At 42.8% G+C, this 26,771-nt stretch overlaps 1 protein-coding gene across 2 annotated transcripts in view; it reads right to left on the bottom strand.

Annotated features, from left to right (window-relative positions):
- The window catches only part of nf1a (neurofibromin 1a), a gene marked incomplete at its 3' end in the record, with an annotated part of 324,294 nt that overhangs the window by 93,801 nt on the left and 203,722 nt on the right, over positions 1–26,771 (bottom strand). For both annotated transcript variants that reach the window (XM_036133286.1, XM_036133287.1), the window contains 1 exon segment: positions 439–549. In XM_036133286.1, the coding sequence (XP_035989179.1) occupies positions 439–549 (111 nt within the window).

Raw genomic sequence — 26,771 nt, 5'->3', positions numbered from 1 at the left:
CTAAACTTTTTAACTCCATCGTGATACACTGAAATCGGGGACATTTCTGGCGACAGCTTTTGCCAGGGACGGCCTTAAAAAATGCGGATAGTACCCAGAAATCGGAGACATCTGGTCACCTATTTTAAGTGGTACAGGAGCAGGATAGTTTTCACAAGCCCAGCGAGCCCTGTTGTGGCTATAGATGGTAATGTTTACTCCTTGGTTCATACTGGTCATGATGAATTACCATTAAAATTTTATATACAAGTCACACCTGAATATAAGTTGTAGGATCGGCCAATCTATGAAAAAAAAAGTGTGAGTTATAGTCAGAAAAATACGGTAGGTTTTTAGATCACTACCTTCAGTGGTACTAAGAAAACTATACTACTTTACTAACAAGGTTTAAAAGAAAAACAGTTCGCTTGTATAGACTCCAACAATGGATTGTCCTACCTGCGGGCCACATAGTAGAACACAGGGTTGCCAGTCTTGGAGGTGCCTGCCTGGTAGAATATGTTTAGCGTCTTTAAGGCTTTGAACTCTTCCTTTTCATGAACCTGGTGCCTGTCAAATAAAAAAGAACATAAGGGTTAGGATTAATCACATTTTCTTTGCAAACTTTAACATTTTTGTGAGCAAGACCCCAACAATAGATTGGGGTAGGAAAGGAAGCTGCCTAAATAAGTCATAGCCAAACTTATTGCCACATGAGCCAAAATGTGTGATGCATTTGGGGGGTTATTTTATTTATATATATATATATATATATATATATATATATATATATATATATTGTTTTTCTGGGATTTTACAACAATAGTGGCTTTGTTTTGCAAAAAGTAGGCTGACAGGAAAGGGGGTTTGTGAGAGGGGCAAGACATACAGTAAAGGACCTCAGGCCAGAATTGAACCCGGGTCAGCCGCGTCGAGGACTAAGGCCTCCGTATTTGTGTCGTGCTCACTACCCTTGCACCATTGGCACACACAAGAATAGTGAGTACTCATTGCCAGGTTTATTTTTTTAATTAAAAATGCAAAAATAATTTTAAATTTTTTTATCAGCTCAACAATAATAACTTCATGAAGTGATCAGGGTAGATGAATTTTTGTTAAAAAGGCATCTGCAGGATCACTACACCCAAAACACAAAGCACATGCTTGCAGGTATATGGTTTCCAAATCTTTTGACCTTTTTGGAGATTTTTCACGGCTCTAGTGGCTTTCTTTATAACACAGTAGGCTGACAAGAAGAAGGTGGAAGAGGGGGAGAGACATGCGGCAAAGGACCACGGGTCGGAGTCGAACCCGGGTCGACCGCGTCATGGACTAAGGCCACGTACATGGGTCACGCTACCCACTGCGCCACCAGCGCGCCCACTTTTTCCTATGTAGTTGGTCTAGATTTCTTTTCCTATATCTAAAAGGAGCAATAAGTGACTTTTCACCACAGGTGAGGTGTGAGTACTGTCTGTGCACCAAAACAAGATGTGTATCAAGATACACCTGAACCTCCGCTCCAGCTGCAACCCAGCCCCCCCTTTCTCCTCCATTTCTGACCCATCGCCTTGTATGCGGATAAATTCACAGCAAAACAGCATCACCTTCCAGAGGAACATGTCTAGTAAGTAACTCCTAACTTTACAATGCTGTTAGCAAGAGAACATTTTGGTCCGCTGGGCGTACTCTCCGCCATGTTGTGCCTGGCAGTGGAATTTTATGGGCAGGGAAGGGCCAAGCCCTGACTGGGAGCTCAGCTATGTAAACAAGAGACTAGAGAACAACACAAAGAGATGGTGTGTGATGTCATAATATAGTCCATCTAAAAAGATACCTTTAGATCTTCATCTAAAATAGTGAATTTTCGCTTAACAAGGAGAATGGGCTGTGTGTCATTCTTTTTTAGAAAAACACTTGCAAAACTTAGTGGAGTGCCCCCATCATCTGCTGCTTTTAAGTAAACGTTGGTGGATGTTTGTGGCCTATTTACAATGGACTTAAAACGAAGACAAAGAAAATTTAATAAAACGCATATATTTTCCTCTTATACCTAAACATTTTGATCGAACTTTTGGCCATGCTTTGTACACACGTGGACTACACTATGACAGTCTCTGCTTCAACAAAAGAAATAAGAAAAATTTAAAACATATTAATTAATTAGTAATAATACTGTTATTACTAATTAATTAGGTGAACTGACCTCCAAACCGGCAACATTATAAAACACATTTTAAGGCACATGCTCCAATTTATGTTTGAGCCTTAGGCAATAATTACACTGCAAGTCTTGATGCTCAATTCCAATTTTTTCTGAAATAAATTTTTTTTACGAGGTCATTTACATTTCTTTTAAAATGTCGCCCATGTGAACTCTTTGCAGCTCCAAACTGACCCAACTGGGGAAAAGAACAATAACAATGACTTCACTCCCAGCACTCCCAGCAGGCTTTTTACTGAGCTCTGTCTGCCATTTTAGCACAGAGGCGGTGCTTAAAGCACTGAATGATCACTCTTGCGCATGCACAGGTCGAGAATCTTATACCAACATGGTCACGTGTGACCCCCGGTGACACGGTAAGTCCATATTAGTCACGTGTAAACGACAGCTCAGTCCATTTTCATCTTCTCGCATGCAGGTTGAACAGGTGATAAGTCAATGATTTGCTTGTCGCAGGTAGCCTCGAGACTACAGTCGGAGCTGCGAGAATCATCTCGCCCTCCAGAGGCTGCGCAAGCTCCTCTTGATACAACTTTGTTCTTCCTTTGGTAAGTTGTTTCCCTTTGATCGGCGGGAGCGGGGAGACGTTCGCTCCCCACGTCGATTTCCCCATTGCTGGTGGTAAGACGTTAGCCGATTTCGACCAGCTTGTTGCTGTTGTCCTGTTTTATCGTCGTAGCAGCTTTGAGCAGCCGTGTTCAGCTTGCCTTTTTCGTTCATTGTACAAATGTGCTCGGCTGCCCATATTTTGTTACAGAGCAGCCGTTTTTCAGGGCTTGCTTTTTCATTTACTGTGCAGCCGTGTTAGGCTGCCTATATTGTTAAATAGACCCCTTGCAACCACGTGACTCCGTTACCCAGAACCCCTTGCGTGGCGGCCATATTGGTTGGCACGCCATTTGACAAAATGACGAGTTCTCCAGGTATTTTTCTTCTTTAGATAACGTATCACAAGATCGTTTTAAGAGTAAGTTGATGGTTGATGGTATCAGATTGCCAGATCCACACAGCAAAAGCCTGAAGGGACGGAGCGAGTCTGTGAAATGCTGGCCAAGGGTTTCTTACCCCGACACAGCTGCTTTATAAACACGCAGGCCAGTACGGACAAGAGAGCACGAAAGCCCCTGAAACCACTGGACGGCTGCAATTATTTTATATCAGGAAAAAGGCTCCAGCAAACGCCCGCGACGCCATGAGGGATTAAGCGGGTCAGAAAATGGATGGATGGATGTTCAGACATGTTTGTGCAACAGCACAAAGCAGAGAGGAAGACCCGCCCGGTAGTCTGAAGCAGCAGACAGCGGCGCTACACGGGCCGCTTCTCCGGCCCGTGTAGCGATCGCTATAGCAGCCGCCGTAGCCTGAAGCAGCAGACAGCGGCGCTACACGGGCCGCTTCTCCGGCCCGTGTAGCGATCGTTATAGCAGACAGCGGCGCTACACGGGCTGCTTCTCCGGCCCGTGTAGCGATCGCTATAGCAGCCGCAGTAGCCGCCGCTGTCTGAAGCAGCAGACAGCGGCGCTACACGGGCCGCTTCTCCGGCCCGTGTAGCGCCGCTGTCTGGAGCAGGCTTCTGCTCCAGACAGCGGCGGTGGCTACAGCAGTAACAGCGGCTTCTCCGGCCCGTGTAGCGCCGCTGTCTGGAGCAGGCTTCTGCTCCAGACAGCGGCGGCGGCTACAGCAGTAACAGCGGCTTCTCCGGGCCGTGTAGCGATCGCTACCTCCCCTCCGCCGCTATTTAAGTAGAACAATGAATAGAGCAGAATTAAGTTGTATTTACCGGAGATGAAGTGTAGACTGCAAATTCTCTCGTACTATGATGGCTCCCCCAGTCCATTGGGAGTGTCTGCCTGCGCTCTTTTCATTGAAAATATCCATGTCTTTCTTCGTCCTTCCTCCTTCGGTAAACGACAGAAACGCACATCCAACGATTTGGAATGCCTCTGTGTGCAACCGGGAGCACAACAAGTCGTAGGCATTGTTTAGATTCCAAAAATAAACTAACTAAAAGTACGCTCTAAATCACCCGTTTTGTCATGTAGTAGACGGGCTGTCAGGCTAGCGTGCCCACCAAGATGGAGGCGCGCACCCCCGATCACGTGACTGTGACGTCAGATGCAAGGGGTCTATTGCAGCCGCGTTGGGCTGCCTATATTTGTTAATTGCAGCCGTGTTCGGCTGCCTATATCGTTAAATTGCAGCCACGTTCAGCTGCCTATAATGTTAAATTGCTGCCGCGTTTGGCTGCCTGTATTAGTTTATTGCTGCCTATATTTTATTACATAGCAGCCGTTTTCGGGCTTGTGTTATCATTCATTGGGCAGCTGCGTTCGGCTTGCCTCATTAAGTGTTGCAACGTTGCTGGTTTGTACTTCTTCTGTAGCTACAGTGGTTGTAGTTCTCCTTGCAGCCTTTTACGCTGCTGAGGAACCCCTGGTAGCATTTTCTGCTCAAACTGGTTTCCTGGCCTATTCGTTCGTTGGCTTAAGTGTCAAGGGTGGCGATTTCAGCTCGACCTGACCTAGTCCTGTGAGCGTGAGATGCTGGACGAGCCGTACTGCAGAGCATGTTTGACCGCTCTCCAGTCAAAGGATGGGCATGATCTGTGTCCCTTTTGTTTGGGACCAGATCACCAACAAGAAGCCTTGACTGAGAATACAATGCTATATTCCTGACAGCATCTGGCACTAATTTTCAAGATCAGTTTGACTCTGGCTCGCATCTGTCGGCAGCCAGTTCACGTATCTCTTCCGGCTCTCCGTCAGAAGAGGACGGTGTGATACTGGGCGATTTGAGAACTGCTCTTGCCCGGTTGCAGCTGGATGCTCCAACAAACCGATCTGCGGCTTTCAGTGCTTCTTTTCGACGTCCTACTACTAGGTTGTCCTTTGTTTCACCGGCTGAATATGTGAAGGTGGTTCATGCCTGTTGTGCAGACACCAAGGCCTTTTCGCTGCTGACCTCTGATGGCAGGGCCCTGGCGGCCATGCAAGACGTGCCCAAGTTTGGCTTGGGCCATATGCCTTCTGTCGAACATGGCATAGCATCCCTCATTGTGGCGCCGGAGCAGGCTTTCCCCTACTCAGGGGTTGAAGGACGCACCTCTTCATGCATTTTCTCATTTGTCAAGGGAAATTAGCCGTGTCCTGTCTACCCTTGTTCAAGCACGCAGCCAAGTTGGCTGGCTCAGTCTCCTCTAACCGAAGCCTGTAGAGGGAGCCTGCTGAGCCTTCCAGTAGTTCCTGGGGACTTATTTGGCTCTGCTGCGCTTGCATCCTTGGAGCAGTCAACCCAGGCTTCGCGTACCAGGCAGCAGCTAGCCGGCCTGCATTGCAGACGATTGCAGCGTTCTGCTGGGAGTGCCTATGCGTCTCTTTCGTGCACTTGTCCTGCCCCAACTACACCCTCCGTGCGGCAACCACGGCCTGCTCATGGCCAGAGCATCACCGAGCTGCCGGTGGGACACTTTACCCAGGACTAGCTCAGTTGCTGGACCGCTCTCGATTCTCATCCATGGGTGGTGTCTACACTTACACAGGGTTAAACGCTACAGTTCCGCCACAGCCCTCCTGTTCCTGGTCAAGTCAGGATGACGGTAATTTGCGACCAGGTAAAGGCTCAGACTGAGCAATGAGATGAATGCCTTGCTGGCCAAGGGTGGTATATTGCCTGTCGACCCCCTGCGGAACCCAGGGAACTTTTATACTTAAGTATTTTTGTTTTTGGTCTCAAAAAAGACTGGCGGAGTCCGCCCAATTTTGGACCTGAGAGGTCTGAATGTTCTTTCAAGACCATCTCTTTCCACTTGTTGAGCATCTGGGGTGTGCTTCAAACAATCTTCCCCAGGCAACTGGTTCACCTTGGTTGACCTGAGGGACGCATACTGCATGTCCCAATCGCACCATGTCATTGGCAGTTTTCTCCACTTTGCATTTCGGGGAAAGCCTTTGCCCGGGGTTCTCCCATTCGGTCTCTCTGTCCCCACATATGTCGCTTGGTGCATGGCTGCGACCCTGTGTCCTCTGCAGGCCAGGGGGTTAAAGATCCTGCCCTACTTGGACAATTGGCTCATCTGTGCGCCCACAGAAGCTCAAGCCACTGCAGACACGAGCACATTACTCAACCATATAGACCTATTGGGTCTACGTGTAAACTGGCAGGAGAGCAACTTAGTTCCATCTCAAAGGTCACGTTTCTTGGAATCACAATGGACTCCCTCACTGTGACTGTTTGCCCATCCCTTCAGCGTGTCGAGGGCATTCTGCAAATGCTGCCTGACTTTCTGCCCGGCTGTGCACCCCCTTTATTGCTTATCTTCGTCTGTTGGGCAAGCTGGTTCCTGCCGCTACAGTAACACCCCTGGGACTGTTGTCTCTGCGACCACTGCAGATGTGGTTCACAGCCTGAGGCTGGACCCTTCTCATACGCTGCACCATCGCACGACACTGCGGGTGTTCTCTCACTGCCTCGCATCACTGGCTCAGTGGCAAAATGCAGAATTAATGACAAAAGGGTTCCACTTGGTTCGCTGCCGTCTCGACAAGAGGTTGTCTCTACCGGCACGTCGACCACAAGATGGGGGTGTCGTGGCAGCGACAGATCGCCGGGGGACATGGTCTCCGCGGGAAAAACTGCAGCACATCAACACCTTGGAGTTGGAGTCAGTGCAGCGGGCATTGTAACACTTCCTCCCAGACCTGTGCGGACAGCATTTCTTGGTGCGGTCGGGCAATACTTAAGTGGTTTTTCATATCAACCATCAAGGGGGGACACAGTCGTTAACATTGCTGTGGCTGACCCAGAAGCTCTTGACCTGGGCAGCCTCTCTTTTCGCCAGCTTGAGAGTTGCCCACATTCCAGGGGTGCAGATGTTCCGGCCGATATTCTGTCTTGGGGACGCCCACCACCGGGGGAGTGGAGACTCCACCCAGAGGTAGTGGGGGTCATTTGGGAGAAGTACGGCAAAGCAGCTGTACTTGCGTCCAAAGAGACAACACATTGCCCATTTTAGTTCTCCCTGGCGGACAATGCCAGTCCCCTGGGTCAAGACGCACTGGCACATGACTGGCTGAGAGTGCTGCTCTGCACGTTTCTGCCACTTCCCCTGATAGGCCCAACACCCCTGAGGGTCCTTCAGGAGGGGCATTAGGTCTTTATAGTGGCCCCCGGATGCCAGGGAGAATCTGGTTTCCATTGCTGCACAGGCTGTGTTGCAGCTCTCCAATGCCTCTTCCCCACAGGAAGGACCTTCTGTCACAGCTGGGGGGGTCAGATCCGCCTCCAACTCTGGGTCTGGCCGCTACGGGGCCCGGAATTTCCTTCACAGAGTATGACAGAAACATCGGACATATGATGACTAATGTCTGGGCCCCTTCCACACGACTGGTGTATACCTATATGTGGAAGGTTTAGCAGCTGGTGTCATGCAAGACATGAGGACCCTGTACACTTGTCCTGTTTCTCTTATTTTAACCTTCCTTCAAGCACTGCTTTCTCAAGGTCGGTCTCCATCCACTCTGAAAGTTTATGTTGCTGCCATCTTTTGCTGCTGTTCGGCGGTGAGTGGAGAAACGATAGGCCGTAACAAGGGTGTTTTGTGTGTCTGAGAGGTGCCCGATGTTTGCAACCTCCCACATGCCCTGTTGTGCCTGTGTGAGACCTCTCTCAAGTCCTCGCTGTCCTGTGATCTCCTCCATTTAAACTATTGGCAGAGGCAAGCCTTGAGTGTGTGTCAAAAGACTTTCTACTTGTTCACAAGCCCTGTTGCCGTGGGAATCCAGCAACAGCTTGCTTTCCTTCATACGGATGGGCCTGAGCCTTTCTGCCCTGTTCAGGCACTGAAGGCATATGTCAGACTCACAGCTTTTCTGCGGCAGTCTGATAATCTGTTTGTTTGCTACTCAGGGCCCTGCGAAGGGCAGGCCCCTTCTACACAGCGTCTTGCACGTTGGATTGTGGACGTGGTGGAACAAGCGTACGTTCTACAGGTCCGCCAACCCCCTGCTTGTGTATGGTGCCATTCCACCAGGAGCATTAGTGTGTCATGGCCGCTATGGCGGTGGTCCCTCTGGAGGCTATATGTCCAGCAGCCTCTTGGTCATCCCCGAATACCTTTGCTAGGTTTTACAGGGTTAACTTGGCCGACTTTCACCCTTTGATGGGGATCCTATCCCAGCACGCATTGTCATCTCAGTGAGGTGGGCGTGTTTTCGGGGTTTGTTTCTTTCTGTGTGATTCCGCAGGACTCTGTTGGTAATCGTCATCCAGTGCTTTAAGCACCGCCTCTGGCGGTCAGTAGGGATGAAATAGAACGAACGTTCTGACTGTAACTACAGTTCTATGAATCCCGGATGACTGCCAGAGCACTCGGTCCCTCGGAATCAATGTGTTGCTGGTGAAGATTCTCAGTCATCCAGGTCATGGTCATTCCAAAAAAAGGTAAAAAACAAAGCAACTGGACTTGTTTTCCGTAGTTGAAGACGTTTCGCTTCCTCTCCCGGAAGCTTTCTCAATTCAAAAAGTCTGGAGTAATGATGAGTAACAAGCTTTATACCATTCCAAACAAAGGCCTGTAATGGCTTAGATAACATGCAAATTCAACCGAAACAGGACCACCCCTTAGTAATGGGCGGTCGTTAAAACCATTAAGCCAGCGGAATGGACCGAAACTGGTCCACTCCTCTGTAACGAGGAGTCGTTAGAGTTGTTATTGGCTTGGCTTAAAGGAACAATGTTTTAAACAAGTCCAGTTGCTTTGTTTTTTACCTTTTTTTGAAATCAATGTGTTGTTCGCGAGAATATTAAGGGACTGAGCTGTCGTCACGTGACCATGTTGGTATAAGATTCTCGACCTGTGCACACGCAAGAGTGATCATTCAGTGCTTTTAGCACCACCTCTGGCGGTCATAGGGGATTCATAGAACCGTAGTTACAGTTGTAACCTTCGTTATATATGTCACTACCTCTTCTCTTGACTCCTAAGGCAGGATACTCGTAATCCATCATAATGCAATGCAAGCAGATTACAATATGCTGCCCATGTCGAAACGCAATACAAGAAGTCTCCTGTCACCTCTTCGACAATTAAAGTCCTTCGTGTGCAGGATTGTACACAGATTTTGCACGTCCATGTGCTACTTCTTTTGTCCAAACAGTTTCTATAGGAGTCTTTGAATATGCCTTTAATAGAGGTTTCCTTCCATATATTAATGAGGTGGACAATTGGACCTGGGAGCCACCACCCCTATTTCACCACAGGCAGTTTCTCTTTGCAAAAAATTGCCTCCTTTAAAACCAATGTTCCTCTCCATCTAGGATGAGAACCTCTTAATCACTAAAAGAGTGGCTGCTGCAGTTTACAAAGAATTGTAAAGATTCAAGACGTTTCTTGGGGGAAGAGACCAAACTTTTCAACAAAGAAGTACCCAGAAAGACCTATCCAATTTCATTTTTTACCTGGATTATTGAGACGCATAAGGGCATTTCTGTTTGTTCTTGTCATGACCTCTGATTAACTATTTTTGCACTATAATTCATTTAGAGTTGAAGATAATTTTGGGTATACAAATTCCCTTTAAATGGGAAGAACTTCTCTGTTTATCTGTGTTGACACAGAATGCAGACGAATGTTTGGTATCTTAAGTTTGGCTGTTCATAAAGCTAGCAAGCTAGCAAGAAATTGAGTGTAAAATAATCATTGTTGGAGGATTGACAATAGATTTTTCATGGTTTCTTCATTATGAAAAAAATCACATCTCTCAGTAGACTTCAGTCTGACAAATTTGATAAGATATGGAATAAATGGAAAAGATGCACTAGGTTAAAGTCCATTTGTGTAACCCTCTGTACCATTTATAATATTTTACAGTCTATATATAGTTATAAAAGATCACCCCTTATTCTCCATTATTGTATGTTTGCATTGAATATGTAAATGTTCAGAAAATAAAGTAAATAGAAAAAGTTGGGTTGTGGCCCACTAACATCAGTCTACGGGCATCAAACTTAAATCAAGAAATGCAACTGCATTACGAGGAGGTGATACTTTATTCCATTCCACATTTAACGACGTGGACAGAGGTGAGGGTGATTCGTAAGGATATTCCTTTTGTGCCCATTAAATTTATCTCAGATCCTAACAGCAGAAATTGCATGGTCTGTGGCTTTATCCAGTGTTTTCTTTTTATTGCCTTGTACTTACAGTCCTAATAGGAACTATTTAATCTTTTTCATATTATGGAAAACCACATGAATAGAGTCAAAACTAGAGCTGGGTATTAAGAACATCACAATTCGATTTGATTCAGATTATTTGGGTCACAGTTTGATTCAATACCAATTTGATTCAATATTGATGTAAATGCTTCAATATTGATTTATTTTGTAATAAGTAGAAGTACACATGTTTTTAGAGCACCTGTTTATTTTTTATATTTATTTTTGATCCATATGAACAGCCATAGTATGCCAGTGCATATATTCATATTTGTGAGCAAATAAATATTAATATGGTGTACAAAAGTGAAATCATGACAAGTACTGGATAAATATTCAAGTAAACTTAAATGATTCTCCTTCCTCTTAGAAACTGCCACAATTCACATCATTTTTCAACAATAACATATCTGAAAATAAAAGCATTAGCAGAGTGATATGTTTGGTGTATATGGAGAGTAAAAGTAAAACAAAAAGAAGTATTACGGTACTCAGAACCAGACTGGGGAGAGAAAAAAGTGGTCTGGGAGTTCTTGGCAGACTGGCCAACTTTCAAATGCTGGGTTGAAATTTTAATGAAAAACATTGGCCTATATATTAGTGTGTGTGTGTGTGTGCTATATAAAATATAGCAACAACATGCAGTATATAGCCTATAAGGTAAAGTCTAACAAAGCCACATAGTTTCTTGCCTTGCAAACTTAACTTGAACCTGACAAATTTAAGAACTGAAAAGATGCTGTATTTATAAACCTATATTGTTCACTCAATGGGCCCAGTTTTCACGGCTTGTTTTAGCCGGGCGCAGCTCGGCTCTGCCCACTTGAAAATGTTTCAAGAGCAGTTTTTTTAAGGCCAGCACGGGCTTCTCCAGCCCCGCTCAACAGCAGGGTGAAAACGAGCTGACTCAAGAGGAGTTTTGATGTAAACACTGATTTTCAATCTGAGGGTGGAGGATAAATCAGAAGATTTTCTCAGAGGATGTTCAAAAAAACTGAACAGCGACAACGTCGCCATGAAGTGGGTCAAATCAAAATATAATTTTACTATTTACAAACCATGAACTACACCTGAAGGAGGAAAAAAAGAAAGGAAAAAGGACACTTCAGCTTAATATATCCAGATGTGCTGTATCAGATCTATAGATTTATCGAAGCTGTAAATTTTAACTCTGTGACTGAAAACAGCCAGAGGGAGCAGGGGTCTGCTTTGGCAGAGGTGCCTGGTTCACGGAGCTTGTACTGTTGAAATGTCTGAAACAGGCAGGGAAACACCTAAAATATGCAGGACAATAGATCCCAAGGACCAAAGTTGAAGTCCCCAGCTTTAAAGCGTCAATGTCGCAAAAATACTGACCTCTGCGTGTACCTGTCTGCATGGAGTCCACCCAAGTATGTGGAGGCCTTCAATCTTATTTCTTTCTCTTGTCTATTTTCACAACAGCATCAATGCAAAAGAACTAACTGCCGCAAACAACTCAATATGTTTCCAAAGACCCTTTAGCTGCCGAAGTCTCTGCCACATTTTGAGGCAGAGACTTTAATGTCATTGTTTTAAATTCCCTACTATTACTGCATTGTTCTTTGCTGGAATTGTAGTGCTTGAGCCAGTTTTTTTTTTTTTTTTTTTACATAGGCAACTTTTTCGGACCCTTTAGCTGCCGAAAACATATTGAGTTGTTTGCGGCAGTTAGTTCTTTTGCATTGATGCTGTTGTGAAAATAGACAAGAGAAAGAAATAAGATTGAAGGCCTCCACATACTTGGGTGGACTCCATGCAGACAGGTACACGCAGAGGTCAGTATTTACAACTGCGTACACAGTGTCACACTATAAACTGCTCGCTAACAGAATCCTGCGTGATGTAAGGTGTGGATCAGTGGGAAAAAAACAGCTGAAGGTCGTATAAATAAGGAATGGAAAATGAGGAAAAAAACCCAAGAAAAAGGACATTCAGCTTCAAAGGCTAGCAGTGCCAACCTGGGTCAAGCTAGCAGTAGCCAGTTGAGCACTATTAGTGTCCATCTCGGTGAGGTGATGAATGCCATAAAGGAGCTGAAAGTCGACATCAGAGGAGACAACGCTTGAGGCATGAAATAAATTACCTGGTGCAAGAAATTAAGGGGAAGCTGGACAACATTGTCAACATGCAAAGCATCTCGGAATAAGTCGAAGTGACGGCAACACGTGTAGAGCAGGTGGAAGGATTGGTGGTAGCGGTAACCGAGGCTCTCTAGACCGCCTTGGGGAGCAACGGGCCCTGCAGTCTAAGCTGACCAACTTGGAGTCTCGATCGACATGGAACAATATTTGCATCTTTGGGTTTACAGAAGGAGAAGAGGGGACATCGGTTCAACAGTACATCGACAAGCTTCTACAGAAAGAATTGCAGCTTCCACTGGGCTTTGACCTAAAGATACAGCATGCACACAGGTCGCTGTTGCCGAAACCTCTTCCCGATGCCCCCCCTCCCCGAGACCAATAATCAAATTCCACCAGGGAAAGAATATTGAAAGAAGTCTGGAAGAAGAGAATTCAGGTGGGCTCCACATCAATATATTTTGATCATGATTATACGTTTATACGATTATAAGATTGTGAGGAAATGCAAGGAATATAATGGAATTAAGAAAATCCTTAAGGAGAAGGGGATCCGTTTCCAAACATTTATACAAATATGCAGATTCACTGGGACTCGAACATACTCCTGCACACAGGGGGCACAGAGAGGTTAAGAGTCATGGGTTTCTGGTTGAGAAGCTGGGGCCAGCTGTTGAAAAATCCATTGAGACGCGGCTTCAGGAGCTTCTGGGTTGGAAGCAGATCGGCAATCAATGCAACAGGAATTAACAGGCTGCTCAGAGAGCTAAGGACAGGCTGCAAAAGTTCCAGCGGGATCACACTGAAGAAGTATTAACAGGTTTTATGCATCTTGATCCAGTGAGACTATTTGGTAATGTCATGAACCAGAGACAGAGGACCTAGTATTCAGCCAGACAAAAAGGAGGTTTGATTAAACAAGGTTTAATGGAAGTGTTCTTGACAATGCAGGGACAAGCAGGCTCGGTGGTCAGAATAACAGTCAAAAATCCGGTACACGAGAAGGAATCCAAAAAGCAGGCAGAAGTACAGATTGGGGTAAGGCAAACTCAGAATATCACAAGGCAGGTCCAGGTCGGAAAAACGGGTAGGCAGACAGACAGGGCAGGAAAATCAGAATAAGGAATCAGGCTGGCTCAGAAGTCAAAAAGGTGCAGTTGGGTTATCGTCAACAGGATCAATCAAAAATAGAAAGCTGGACAGAAACTCACCAAATGCTCATTAATGATCTGGCAGATTGGAGAGGTTTGTAGCAGGACTATATAGGGGAGTGAGCAGGTGAACAGGAGTGACTAATCACAAGTGACAGGTGGAAATAATCAAACGTAAGGTGGTAACTGAAATTAACTGAACTGATTGGTTAGTGACTAGAGGTTGACAAGTGAGCAGATCTGATTGGCTGGTAACTAGTGATTATGTGGGATAATGATTTATTTATTCTGGTAATAGGAAGGCTAGGAAATGTTCTGGTCACTTTTTCTAATGTTTACACCCCTCCAGAAGGTGGCGGACTTTTTTTCAAACTGTTATTTGATACAATAATATCAGAAAGTGAAGGAATTCTGGTCTGTGGTGGAGACTGGAACACGATTTTGAATCACTCTCTGGATACAACAAGCCTAAGAAGACAAAAATACCAAAAATCTAGAGATCTCGGTTTGTTTTTCAGAGATGGGTCTTTGTGATGTCTGGAGAGATTTATATGGTGAAGAAAAATACTTCACTCACTAAGCAGCCAGACATAAGATGCACCCCAGAATAGATCATTTTTTACTAAATGCTACAGATAGACATAAGGTTCAGAATTGCTCAATAGAAACAGCTGATATATCAGACCATCATATGATTTAATTATGGACCAGTAATGGACCACAAAACTCACTATGGAGACTTCAGCATTTTGAACAGTAAAAAGGTGGTGAAGGAGATCCGACAAGAAATTAGTGAATGTATCAGTGACAACAACAATGGGCAAAGTTGATCCAATCATTTTGTGAGACACAGTTAAAGTAATTAGAGGGAACTAATTTCAAGAACAATTTATTTAAAGGAGATGAAGAAAATAGGGAAACATTAAAAAAACTTACAGAAACAACAAACTAATCAAAGAGATCAAAAGACAAATAGATAACATTTTTAACAAGGAATTAGAAACGAGGTTTAGATTTACAAAACAATCCTTTTATGAATCACCTCCGAAAGCAACAAAATTACTAGGTAGTCGCACTAGGGCACAACAAATAACTAAATCAATAAACAACATTAGAGACCCTTGGACTAATAAAATAAAATATGAGCCTGGGGATATCCATAAGAGCCTGTTGATGAAGCTGGGATTGATCAATACCTATCCGTTATGGACTTCCCCTTCATAGGATCACTTCAGAATGGACAGTTAACATCCCCATTACAAGGAAAGAGTTGCAATTAGTAAATTGAAAAATAAGAAATGTACGGGTAGTGATGGATTCCCAAGTGAATGGTACAAAATCTTTATAGATGTCCTCATACCAATCTTGTAGGAATCCCTAAATTTCGGCATGGAAGGAAGCTGTGATTTCAGCTCTCCTCAAAGAAGGCAAAAACAAAGAACACTGTGAATCATATCATCCAATTTCTATTTTAAATATAGATTACAAATCGTTTGGATTTTTAATTCTTAGGGATTAATGGATACTTTTCTCCCAGAGTTAATAGATGAAGACCAGACTGGGTTTATAAAAGGAAGGCAGACACAGGATAATATCAGGCATACTCTAAACATTATAGAACATATTAATAACTAAAACTTGCCAGCACTCTTTATGCAGAAAAGGCATTTGACAGGGTAAGCTGTTTTTTTTATTTAGAGTATTAAGATACATTAAGTATTAAGTTTTTAATGATCAATTTGTAAAATGTATACAAGCTATATGTTGTGATCCAGCCACAAGAATCAAAATTAACGTTCATCTTTATAAAGGTTTTAAGCTTTGTAGGGGTACAAGGCAAAGCTGTGGCTTCAGTCCAACTCTTTTTGTGATAGTCATCGAACCAACGGCGCAGCAATTACTGTATTTTTTGGACTATAAGGTGCACCGGATTATAAGGCGCACTGTGAATTTATGTGTCTTTGTCCACATATAAAACGCACCGGATTATAAGGCGCATTACATATTCTTCCCAAGTGTGTAATATCACTCCGCCCCTCCGGTAGGGGGACCAGATGCCGCCGATTTCTGGGGACAGACCCCGTTTTTGGATGACCTGTCCCCAGTCAAAGCTGTTCCTGGAAATGTCCCCGATTTCAGTTTATCATGATGGAGTAACCTTCCCCGCCCTGTCGGCGTTGCAGTTCAGACAAAATAAACCAACCCCAAGGCAGAGATTCTGTGCTTAACAAAATCAGAGACATCCCTGGTTTTCATCAGAGAAATCAAATCTGGTTACCTTAAGGAGGAAATATATTGGCCGCATGACATAAGCAGCGCAGCTTACGGGCGTGTTTTTAAATGCATAAATTTACACCAGACGCTGCAAAGTATGCTCCACAGCTGCGTCCTTCTGCAGAGAAGAGCTTTCATCAAGGGTAATTATCAGTAATATTTGGATAGGGTATTAACTTATCAGTAATATATCCTACGTTTTGATCTCCTACAAGTCCGTGTCTTGACCATATCTAATTAGAAATCGCATATTTTAGTTTATTAGCTTGTCATAACTGTCATGATGCAGCCTGGAGGCTGCATACTGAACATTCCTCGCTCCGTCTCCAGTGCAGTCCACCTGCTCACTTCACCACATAAACTCACCTCAGTTTGTCCATGGTGACCGGTTCGTCTCCAGTCCTCTGAACATCATGCCTGTCCTGTTCCTGCTTGTGTCCTAGTCCTAGCTCTGTGTGTGTGTGTACTGTGTTCTGGGTTCATCCAAGACAAATCATGACAGAACGGACCGGTCAAAGGATGAACTCAGTCACACACAGAGCTTGGTGCAGGAGCTGGCAGGACTCTGGATTCGTCTCCCCGGGGTCGCTGTTGCGACGCCCGCCTCTGGTTCGTCTCGCCTGGGTCGCTGTTGCGACGCCTGCCTCTGGTTCCGGCGCTTGAGAGTCAAAGGTTCCGCCGCTCAAGGTTTCTGCGCTTACAGAGGGTCCTGCGCTCAAGGGTGCCGACGCCTTCCCCACGTCCACTTGGTTCCTGCGCCGACATGGGATCCTGCGCTCCTGAGTTTCTGTGCCCATGAGGTTCCTGCGCTCAATGGGTTCCAGCTTTTGTTTTGTTTTTGAACATCATGCCTGTCCTGTTCCTGTTCCTGCTTGTGTCCTTTTCCTGTTTCTGTCTGTTCCCGTTTGCCAGTTCCTGTACCCCTGCAACCTCCGTCTGGTAAATGACTCAGGCTTTCATCATCCACTTCTTGCTGCTTCAACAAACTCTGGAAACTAGCTCTGTGTGTGTGTGTGTGTGTGTGTGTGTGTGTGTGTGTGTGTGTGTGTGTGTGTGTGTGTGTATGTGCGTGTGTGTGTGTGTGCTGTGTTCTGGGTTCATCCAAGACAAATCATGACAAAAACTACATCATCCAAACCTCTTTATTTTCGACGACTCTTATTTTGGGATACTTCCGGAAGTGAACCGGATATTTTTCCGTTTATTCCCTGCCAAACAGGAGTGTGTATGCATCTGACATTAGAACTTCAATCTAATTTAGCCGTTGTGTAGCGTTATGCTTCTGGTAAGGCAAGGCAAGGCAAATTTATTTATATAGCACAATTCAGTACAGAGACAATGCAAAGCGCTTTACATGATTAAAATATAGGAATAAAAGCAAGTAGGGATACAAACAAAACAAAAAAAGAACATTAAAAACAGTAAAACAGTTTAACGAACATTCAAAGGCAATTTTTAACAATTGTGTTTTTAATCTCGATTTAAAGGAACTCAGGCTTTCCGCACTTTTACAGTTTTCTGGAAGTTTGTTCCATATACGTGGAGCATAGGAACTAAATGCTGCTGCTCCGTGTTTGGTTCGTGTTCTGGTGTACATTTATTGACTGATTAAAATTAAAAGCTAACATAAGCGTAGGCCAAGTGTATGCTACTTTACTGTGCTTTGCAACACGTCTGGTGTGTTTTCTCCTTAACACCGTTCTCTCCTGAGAGGGATCCATCTCTGCTGGGAGGACAGAGTAGTTGGATGACACTGCCCTGTTTCAACATAAGGCCAAAATAAACGTTACTTTAATATTGAATTGTTATGCCAGAAAGCTGTTTGAATATAATTATCATTATTAATTATAATTTGGTATTATAATTTTAATAATAGGTCATTCAAACTCAAATAGTAGCTATAACAAAATATGGTTCAAATGGTGGTGATCTCAGGGCTATAAGCTTGTAATGACTAATACCACTAATGCATTTATTAATTAGCTGTTATGAACTAATTAATGCTGGGACAAAATTATCCGATCGGTTTCTGACCGATAAGATTTATCCAGCAAGCTGAAACTTAAATTATAACTGCAATTAGTGTTTAATCTTACACCTTTATCACCAATCCAATGTAAATGTCTCTGTATTAATGTCAGATGTTAACTCAAAAAGAGATAGCTCTGTATTCTGATGACCATGCAGACTCTGGATTGAAATGAACACAAACAATTACTATTCCACATGTTATTTACTGAACCAAAACAATTCCCTGTTACAGTAATTATTCTAATTCAATAACTTATTAAGTCAGCAGAAAGAAAGATGGCGGATGGTGCGGAGCCTGGTACGGGAGCTCCCTTCTCCAGCCGTCCCCGGACTAAACCGCTGGTCTACAAGACTTTTGATGGAAAGCTTATAGTAGAGGATGAGTATTTAAACTTTATTGTGGTCAAAATCAAGACTATGTGTCAGGAAGAGCTTGTGCTGCTTGCATCAAACACATTTGACTTTGAGTGGATTGAGTCCTCCAGAAAAGTCCTGTTTGAACTGTGTTCCAATACTAAGCAGCGGTATGTGGCCTTCAAAGGAAATCAGAAAGCTGCAAATGCCATTAAAAGCTGTTTAAAAGTTCTGAATGAGTGCGGGGAAGCTATACCGCACTTTGTCTCCCACTACCTGGATGAGCTGCCGCCTGTGACGTTCAACAGCCTGGATGTCTCCAACTTACTTAGCAAGATGGAGCGCATACAGAGTGAGGTTTGTGCCCTAAAGCATACAGTGTCATGCCAAGTGGACGTTGGGGAGGAGTTGCGTGAGGTTACCGCTACCATTGACCGCAGAGTTGCGGGAATGGAACGGCATTTGGTGCCCATCAGTGTGGATACACCTGCTCTTGGATTACCCAACACGTGTGACGTGACATTGGCTGTGAACGCCTCTGAGGAGGTGTCTGCATGCATGGATTCTGCTCAAACAAACTGTGTTACTGCTGATAATGCAGCTTTGCCTGTGAGAGGGACCTACATCGACTATTCCAGGATTGCTGGCGAGTCTGTCGCGGTGAGTGATAACCGAAACTGTGCTGCAGACGCGCCCACGAGTACACCTACATGGAACTTGGTGGTGAAACAAGGACGGCGTATGAGATACGAGAGCCATCCAGCTCCGTTAAAACGCCAAGCTAAACCGGAGCGTAAACGACCAGCCCCTATTATTGGTACTGGCGCTCAAAGCACCATAAAAGTGGTAAGAACGAAACTCGTAACTGTCTTTGCAACTAGATTTCTCCCTGATCTTGATGAGACAATAACAAACAATCTTAAAGGAAAACTCGGGCGTGATGTTGAATGCCGGCGTATTGTCACTGGGAACACCAGATATAGTTCTTTTAAAGTCAGTGTGGAGTGTGAGAACGTTGCAGAAGTGTATAACCCAGAGCTGTGGCCAGAGGGTTCGGTGGTGCGCCGTTACTATGAGCCACAGAATAATTCACAACGTCTAAAGGTCCTGGGGTGATCACTTCTAGTGATTCCAAAGGGTTCAATGGAACAGCTGGGGTGATCACTTCTAGTGATTCCAAAGGGTTCAATGGAACAGCTGCAGTGAATTCCACATAGACCAATTAATGTGTGTTATTTCTTACAATTGCCGGGGACTGCGTGTTGGTAAAACAACTGGAGATAAAGCACAACGTCTGGTTGTGGATTGATTGTTGCAAAAATGTGATATCCTTAGGTTGCAAGAAACTTTTCTATCAAAACAGGATCTGGCAAATTTGAACTGTATTAATGACAGTTTCTGTGGAGCTGGTGAATCCACTGTTGATCTTTCTATGGGTATAGTGAGGGGTCGAATTGCAGGAGGAGTAGCCATTCTATGGCACAAAAAGCTAGATTCAGTTTTAAATGTCATCAGAACTGGTGTTGACTGGTGTATTGCTGAACATTTAAAAGTTGAAAACAAGGAATTTGTCATTATTAATGTCTACACACCATATGAGTGTCCTCAAAATGAAGACATTTTTTTGAATAGACTTGCTTTTTTGAACTCTTATCGATGACCATTACTTTACCTCTGTGTATGTAGTAGGTGATATGAATGCAGATATATCTGATGAATATTCTTCATTTGCCAAACATATGCATCAGTTTTGTGATAACAGTTTTATATTGTCCAGTCAGCTGCTGCTACCTGCAGATAGCTATACCTATATAAGTGAAGCTTGGTATACAACGTCATGGCTTGACCATTGCATTAGCGCTGCGGATGCCCATGCTGTTGTAAAATCAATCGGAATCTTATATGAGTATTCTTTGTCAGATCATATTCCATTTTTAATGATGCTGGATATTAAAAGTCTTCCAGAGTTTGTACGGGGGGCAAATAGTGCCCCTTCAGTTAAACTTAAATGGTCCAGACTCTCTAAAGATGACTTATTAGCATATCATATGAAAACCGATCTTCTTTTGAGTAAAATATGTCTTCCTTTTCAATCTCTTATTTGCTCAGATGTTAATTGCAGTGATATTTCTCACTGTAGAGACCTTCATAGTATGTATGATGGCATTGTAGATGCTTTGTATGAAAGTACAAGACCATACCTTGCATGCAGAAAGGCAAATAACATCAGGCCAGGGTGGAAGAAACATGTGTCAGGTTACCATGCAGAAGCTAAACAAGCATATAAGATGTGGGTACAGGCAGGTAGACCAAGAGATGGAACTTTCCTAGAATATAAAAAATTCACTGGTGCAAAGTTTAAATATGCCATTCGATACATTTCCAAGTATTAGCAGAACATGAGAGCAGACTCCATGGCTGAAAACTTGCTTAATAATAATGTTATTGGTTTTTGGAATGAAGTCAGAGCCTTAAACAGGTCTGATGCACTACTCCCCAGTACCATAGAGGGCATTTCTGGGGCTCATAATATAGCAAATTTATGGAGACAGCACTATTCTGCCGTATTTATTTGTGTAAAAAGTGAACCCTATGGCTTGGGAAACATTGCTAAGAGTGATGCAGTTATAATAACCCCTAATGAAGTTCAACAGGCTATAGCACACTTGTAAGGCGATGGGTTCTGATAGCATTACAGCAGAACATCTGAAATATGCTAGCCAAAAAGTGTCTGTGCTGCTTGCAATGTGTTTCTCTGGGTTTATGACCCATGGGCAGTTGCCTGATTCCTTATTATCTGTTACCCTTGTACCGATAATTAAGGACAAAACTACTAAGGTTGGTAGCCTTAATAACTACAGACCAATAGCTTTAGCTAGTGTGATATCTAAAGTATTAGAAAAAATCTTGCTTGGTCGGCTCAATCAGTTTATTAGTACAACAGATAACCAATTTGGTTTCAAAGCTAAGTTGGGTACTGACTTTTGTATTTATGGCCTGAAAGAGGCAGCAAGAGCATATTTAAGAAAAAATTAATCTGTGCTAATTGGGTTCATTGATGCCTCTAAGGCCTTTGATTGTGTCAATCACTACAAGTTATTTGAGAAACTAAAACAAAGAGGGGTTCCAGATATATTCATACGAATTTTAGTTTACTGGTATTCTAAGCAGAAAATGCAAGTAAAATGGGGCAATAACATCTCTGCTTCCTTTGGAGTGAGTAATGGTGTGCGCCAGGGTGGGCTTCTTTCACCTGCTTTGTTTAACTTGTACATGGACGACTTGTCAAAAGAAATGAACCTCTGTAAAACGGATGTATGATTGGCGATACTTTGGTCAATCACTTCATGTATGCTGATGACCTGGCTGTCCTCTCACCCAGCAGTGCTGGTTTTCAGCAGCTACTGAATATCTGCTCTGATTATGGGTTGAAATTTGATTTGCAGTATAATGCTAAGAAAACTGTTGTACTAGTTTGTAGAACTAAAGAAGACAAACAACTTTGTTTTCCCGATTTTTTTTTGTCAGGGCAAAAGTTAAATGTTTGTTCCAAAACTAAATATTTGGGTCACTACATCACAGACCAGCTCTGTGATGATGATGACTTTACCGACAGTGTCGTGTGTTGTACGCCCAGGCAAACATTCTGGGAAGGAAATTTTATATGTGCACTGATGAGGTAAAAATAACCCTGTTTAAAGCTTACTGTACATCCTTGTATACAGCTCCCTTGTGGTGTAATTTTAAAAAAGCTAGTATGCAGAAGCTTAAGGTTGCTTATAATGATTCTATGAGAATTCTGCTTAAGAAACCCAGGTTCAGCAGTGCAAGTGAGATGTTTTGTAATGCGTATGTCAGAACATTCCAGTCACTTGTGAGAAATCTGATATACAGGTTTATGTGTCGTTTGGGCAGCTCATTGAATAGTGTTATTGTAATGCTTTCTCATCCCTCTCTTAGTGCGGTAAAATTCCAGTCGGCTCTGTGGAAACATTGGTATGCAAGTGTTTTATAAGAGATCTATTTATGTGTGTATTATATTTTTCTATTTATTCTATTAGCTTTTAAAAAATGTTCTTGTTTTTTTTATCTCTTTGTGGACCACGAGTCTATTGAATAAAGCAATCTACTCACTACTAAACTAAAACATGAAAAATAAAAATAAAAGAAATAAACAAGTCAAAAATGGATTAAAATAAGAGGTAGCAAATCTTAGTTCAACTTAGTTGTTTAAACATCACATTCAAGACGTAGGCACATGACGTAGCAGCATTGAAAGAAAAAACTCCTTTGAGAATCCAGATGGACGCTTCAATGTTTTCCAACAAGCTAGCTAACAGCTTAGCTACGCTGCACCTTCCCAAGATGGCGACTATGACGACACACAACCTACGACCTAGCGTGATGCGCGAGGAGGAGGTCCTAATGACGTAATCAACGCCTACGCTAGTGTGGGGTGGTACCTTGACTCGGGAGGCGGCCCAAATGAGGAATTCAATGACGGAGCGCGGACTGAGAATTCCAACAAAGAGATTGAACTGATAAGAGGACAGGAAGGAGAAAGGGAAAAAGATGGGAAAATCGGCTCTCGGCGGAGCCACTTATAAGAACCACAAACTAAAACACAGCCAAAATCACATACAAAATGCATGCACATACATCAGAGATATCCAGCAGTTAAAACAAACTCCGTCTTGGAGTAATTAAGCATTAAACTAAATCCTAAATAGGTTTCTGCCCAGGCACGAAAATATCACCTTATGGGTGAAAAGAGAAATAAAAAGGGGAATCTTTTCTTTACTCTGACATTGCCTCAGCGGGATTCCTGGTCCAGGGTCTGCGAATCGGGTCTCAGCTTCGGCGGTGCCGTCTTTCGGTCAACGAGGAAATGGGAGGAAGATCCCTTCGTTTCTCTGGGCTCTTCAGACACTTTGTTCGGCCAAACGAAAGCGTGGTCACTTGATCACTGGGAGATAAACAGCTGCCAGTCTTTGATCGAAGTGGATTCAAAGTACTTTTCAAGTCGACCTCCTGCATCGGCAGTGCAGGGATGAAGTTGCTTCGGTAAATCTCGGACCAGCGAGAAAATCGAGCGTGGCACGTGGAAAAAAACCCAACGGATTAAACAGCTGTGTGTCTTCCCAGTCTGGCGGGGCGCCAAGTAAGAAGGATGGGTGCAGCATGTCCATCGTTTATAAAAACCTCCATAGTAACGTTATCTCGTAGTTTTGTTGTTAGAGTTGGCGGCCATTTTGGGCATTATGGGAGTTGGTGGCCATTTTGACCACATTGCATCATGGGAACTGCAGTCTGTCACATCCTGTACTGGCGTAACAGAATTAACTTACTAGGTTTGTTGTTGGCTGCCGTAAATGTATGCACTGCTAGTTTCGAAATTACATTAAGGCAGTCTTGCAGACAGCTCAGGGTTCCAATCAGGTAGGGACACAGTGTACCGTAACAGTCCAAATGTCCATTGAGTAAAAAATCAGTTAAAATGTGTAAGTACGACTTTGTTAAGCAACAAAGTCGTACTTACACATTTTAACAGATTTTTGAGTGCATTGTACCACGTAAAATCGGTCAGTAAGCACAACTTTAATCACATATAAGGTGCGCCGGATTATAAGGCGCATCATAAATTTTTGAGAAAATATAGTCCGAAAAATATGGTCAACAGTTTGAGGTCCTGGAAGGAATAAATATTTTGAAAGAAATTAATAAAATTGGGCTTTTTTCCAGACGATGTTATCACATATCTCCAGAATGCAGACATAACTCTTCCCAAACTACTGAAAAGTTTAGGTGAATACAACCGGATGTCAGGTTATCTTTTAAATATGACCAAAACACAAGTTCTCCCCATTAATTACAAATCAAATACAACAATTAGGCAAGATTATAAACTAAAATGGAATACTAAATCAATAAAATATGTGGGTACCTCCATTACTCAAGATATGAGCAAGATATACTATTTAAACTTCGACAAGATAAACAGTATTATTCAGAAAGATATTAGAGGGTGGTCTCTGCTAATAACGAATTGTAGTTCCAGAATTGAAGTAGTGAAAATGAACTTGCTGCCATGGTTGTAATATCTCTTCCTATCACTACTAATCAAGATACCGGACTCTCAGTTTGCAGCTTGGGATAAGACAATATCCAGGTTTATATGGGCAGGATCTTGGCCTAGGGTAAAATTTTAAGTACTTCAGCTTGACAGGGTGGATTAGCATTGCCTAACCTTAGAGAATATTATTATGCCGCCCAAATGCAATATATTGTTTACCGATGCTCTCCAGATTATCAGACTAAATGGAAATGTATTGAACTAAGTGTGGGCCGGTCTCTGCCTCAGACTTGTCTTGGTGTGTAATTATTCAAAGGGAGAGGGTCAAATCATTGAGGAAACCCTAAAAATATGGAGAGAGATTTGTTGTTTCCAATTTGTTGGCGAGGGAGAGAGAAAGCGACAGCAAACTCCTTATTTGGCCCTCTTGGATCTCTGGGTTTTGACCTGGAGATGCAGATATCACTTTTAAAAGATGGAGAGATCAAGGAATACCTAGGTAGGTATTCCTTGATCTCTCTCTAAGTTTTTCATAGAAAAAATTGTAGCTCTTAGAAGCTCGAATACCCTATTAGTTTTAGATTTCCAAGAAATTCCACAATGCACAGCTGTTCTGGAGCATTTTCAGACAGTTTCTTTAGATGAACTCACCTCAGTAATTAAGTACCTGCGGCCATCAAATTATCCTTTGGACTGTCTACCTACTCGTCTGATAAAAGACATTTTTTTTACTTCTGGCCTATATATCTTAATGGTGATAAATGCCTCATTGCAGTCAGGTTGTGTCCCATCAATACTTAAACATGCTGTCGTTAAACCCCATCTTAAAAAAACAAATCTAGACTCAAGTGTACTAGCAAATTTTAGGCCCATTTCAAAACTCCCTTTTTTATCTAAGGTCCTTGAAAAATTAGTTTTTATTCAGCTTGAAATGTTTTTAAAAGACAATAATATAACTGAGACATTTCAGTCTGGGTTTAAAGCTGCTCATAGCACTGAAACAGCTCTGCTTCGAGTGTATAATGATCTTCTTTTAACAGTTGATTCAGGCAATGTCGCAGTTTTATTACTTTTAGATCTGAGCGCAGCATTTGACACTGTAGACCATCAGATTGTCTTACATAGATTAAAATATTGTGTTGGCCTGAGCAAGTTATACTATTTGGTCAGAGTCTTCACACAACAGATCCAGATCTGATTCTTGGTTCTTTAGCTCGGTTTTGTCAGACCTCTGCTAGGAATCTTGGTTTTACTTTTGATAGTTGTTTAAAGCTAGATAAACAAATTAGCTCTGTCGTCAGATCAAGTTTTTATCACCTGCGTATTTTAGCTAAAGTTAAATCTTATTTTTGTTTAAAAGACTTTGAAGGACTTATCCATGCCTTTATCACATCTCGTTTGGACTATTGCAATTCATTATATAGAGGCCTGGATAAATCACAGATGCAGCGACTTCAAATGATCCAGAACGCAGCGGCTCGGCTTCTTACAGGAACCAGGAAGCGTGACCATATAAGGCCCATACTGGCCTCTTTACATTGGCTGCCTGTTTTTTATCGAATAGATTTTAAGATTGTCTTATTAACTTATAAAGCTTTAAATGGATTAGCTCCCTCTTATCTTCTGGAACTTTTAAAATTTTAGCCCGTGTCCAGAACCCTACGTTCTAATAATCAGCTTTTACTAACAGTTCCTCGGACCAGACTTAAGAGGAAAGGAGATCGGGCTTTTTCTGCTGTTGCTCCTTCTCTATGGAACAATGTACCTTTCCAAATTAGATCTGCCCACAGCCTGGATCATTTTAAATTGCTTCTTAAAACTTATTTTTATTCTTTGGCATTTAATTAAACTAGTGTTTGATACTTTGTTTTTATTCATTTGTGTTGTTGTCACTCTTGTACAGCACTTTGGTGCAGTTCTATGCCTGTTTTAAAGTGCTATATAAATAAATTTGACATTGACATTTGACATACTGTGTGTACACTCCTCGAGGGAAGAAACTTTCAAACATACAGTAAACTCAAAAGGAAATTTGGTCTAGAAAATAGAGACCTGCTTAGATATTTGCAGCTAAGACATTTTTATGACACAGAAATTAAAACAGGGATTTTAGCAGTTGGCAATTGGCTGATAGATTTACTGATTGTGGCATACAAAAATGCTCTTAGAAAAATTGTGTCCAAGCTGTACAGTCTACACAGACAAAATGGAATAAACTGAATAAACAGTCAAATTAAAATGGGAGCAGGAAAATGTATATTCTGTTGTCTGAGAGTGAGTGGTATTCTATGTGTAAAACACAACAAACCTCCACTAGCTATTAAAAGGTGGAGTGAATTTGGATGGAAGGTTTTAATTTGTTCTTTCATCAC

The sequence above is a fragment of the Fundulus heteroclitus genome, unplaced genomic scaffold (genome assembly GCF_011125445.2).
Source record: "Fundulus heteroclitus isolate FHET01 unplaced genomic scaffold, MU-UCD_Fhet_4.1 scaffold_60, whole genome shotgun sequence".
NCBI classification, from domain to species: Eukaryota; Metazoa; Chordata; class Actinopteri; order Cyprinodontiformes; family Fundulidae; genus Fundulus; species Fundulus heteroclitus.
This window is presented reverse-complemented; position numbering and strand designations above follow the sequence as displayed.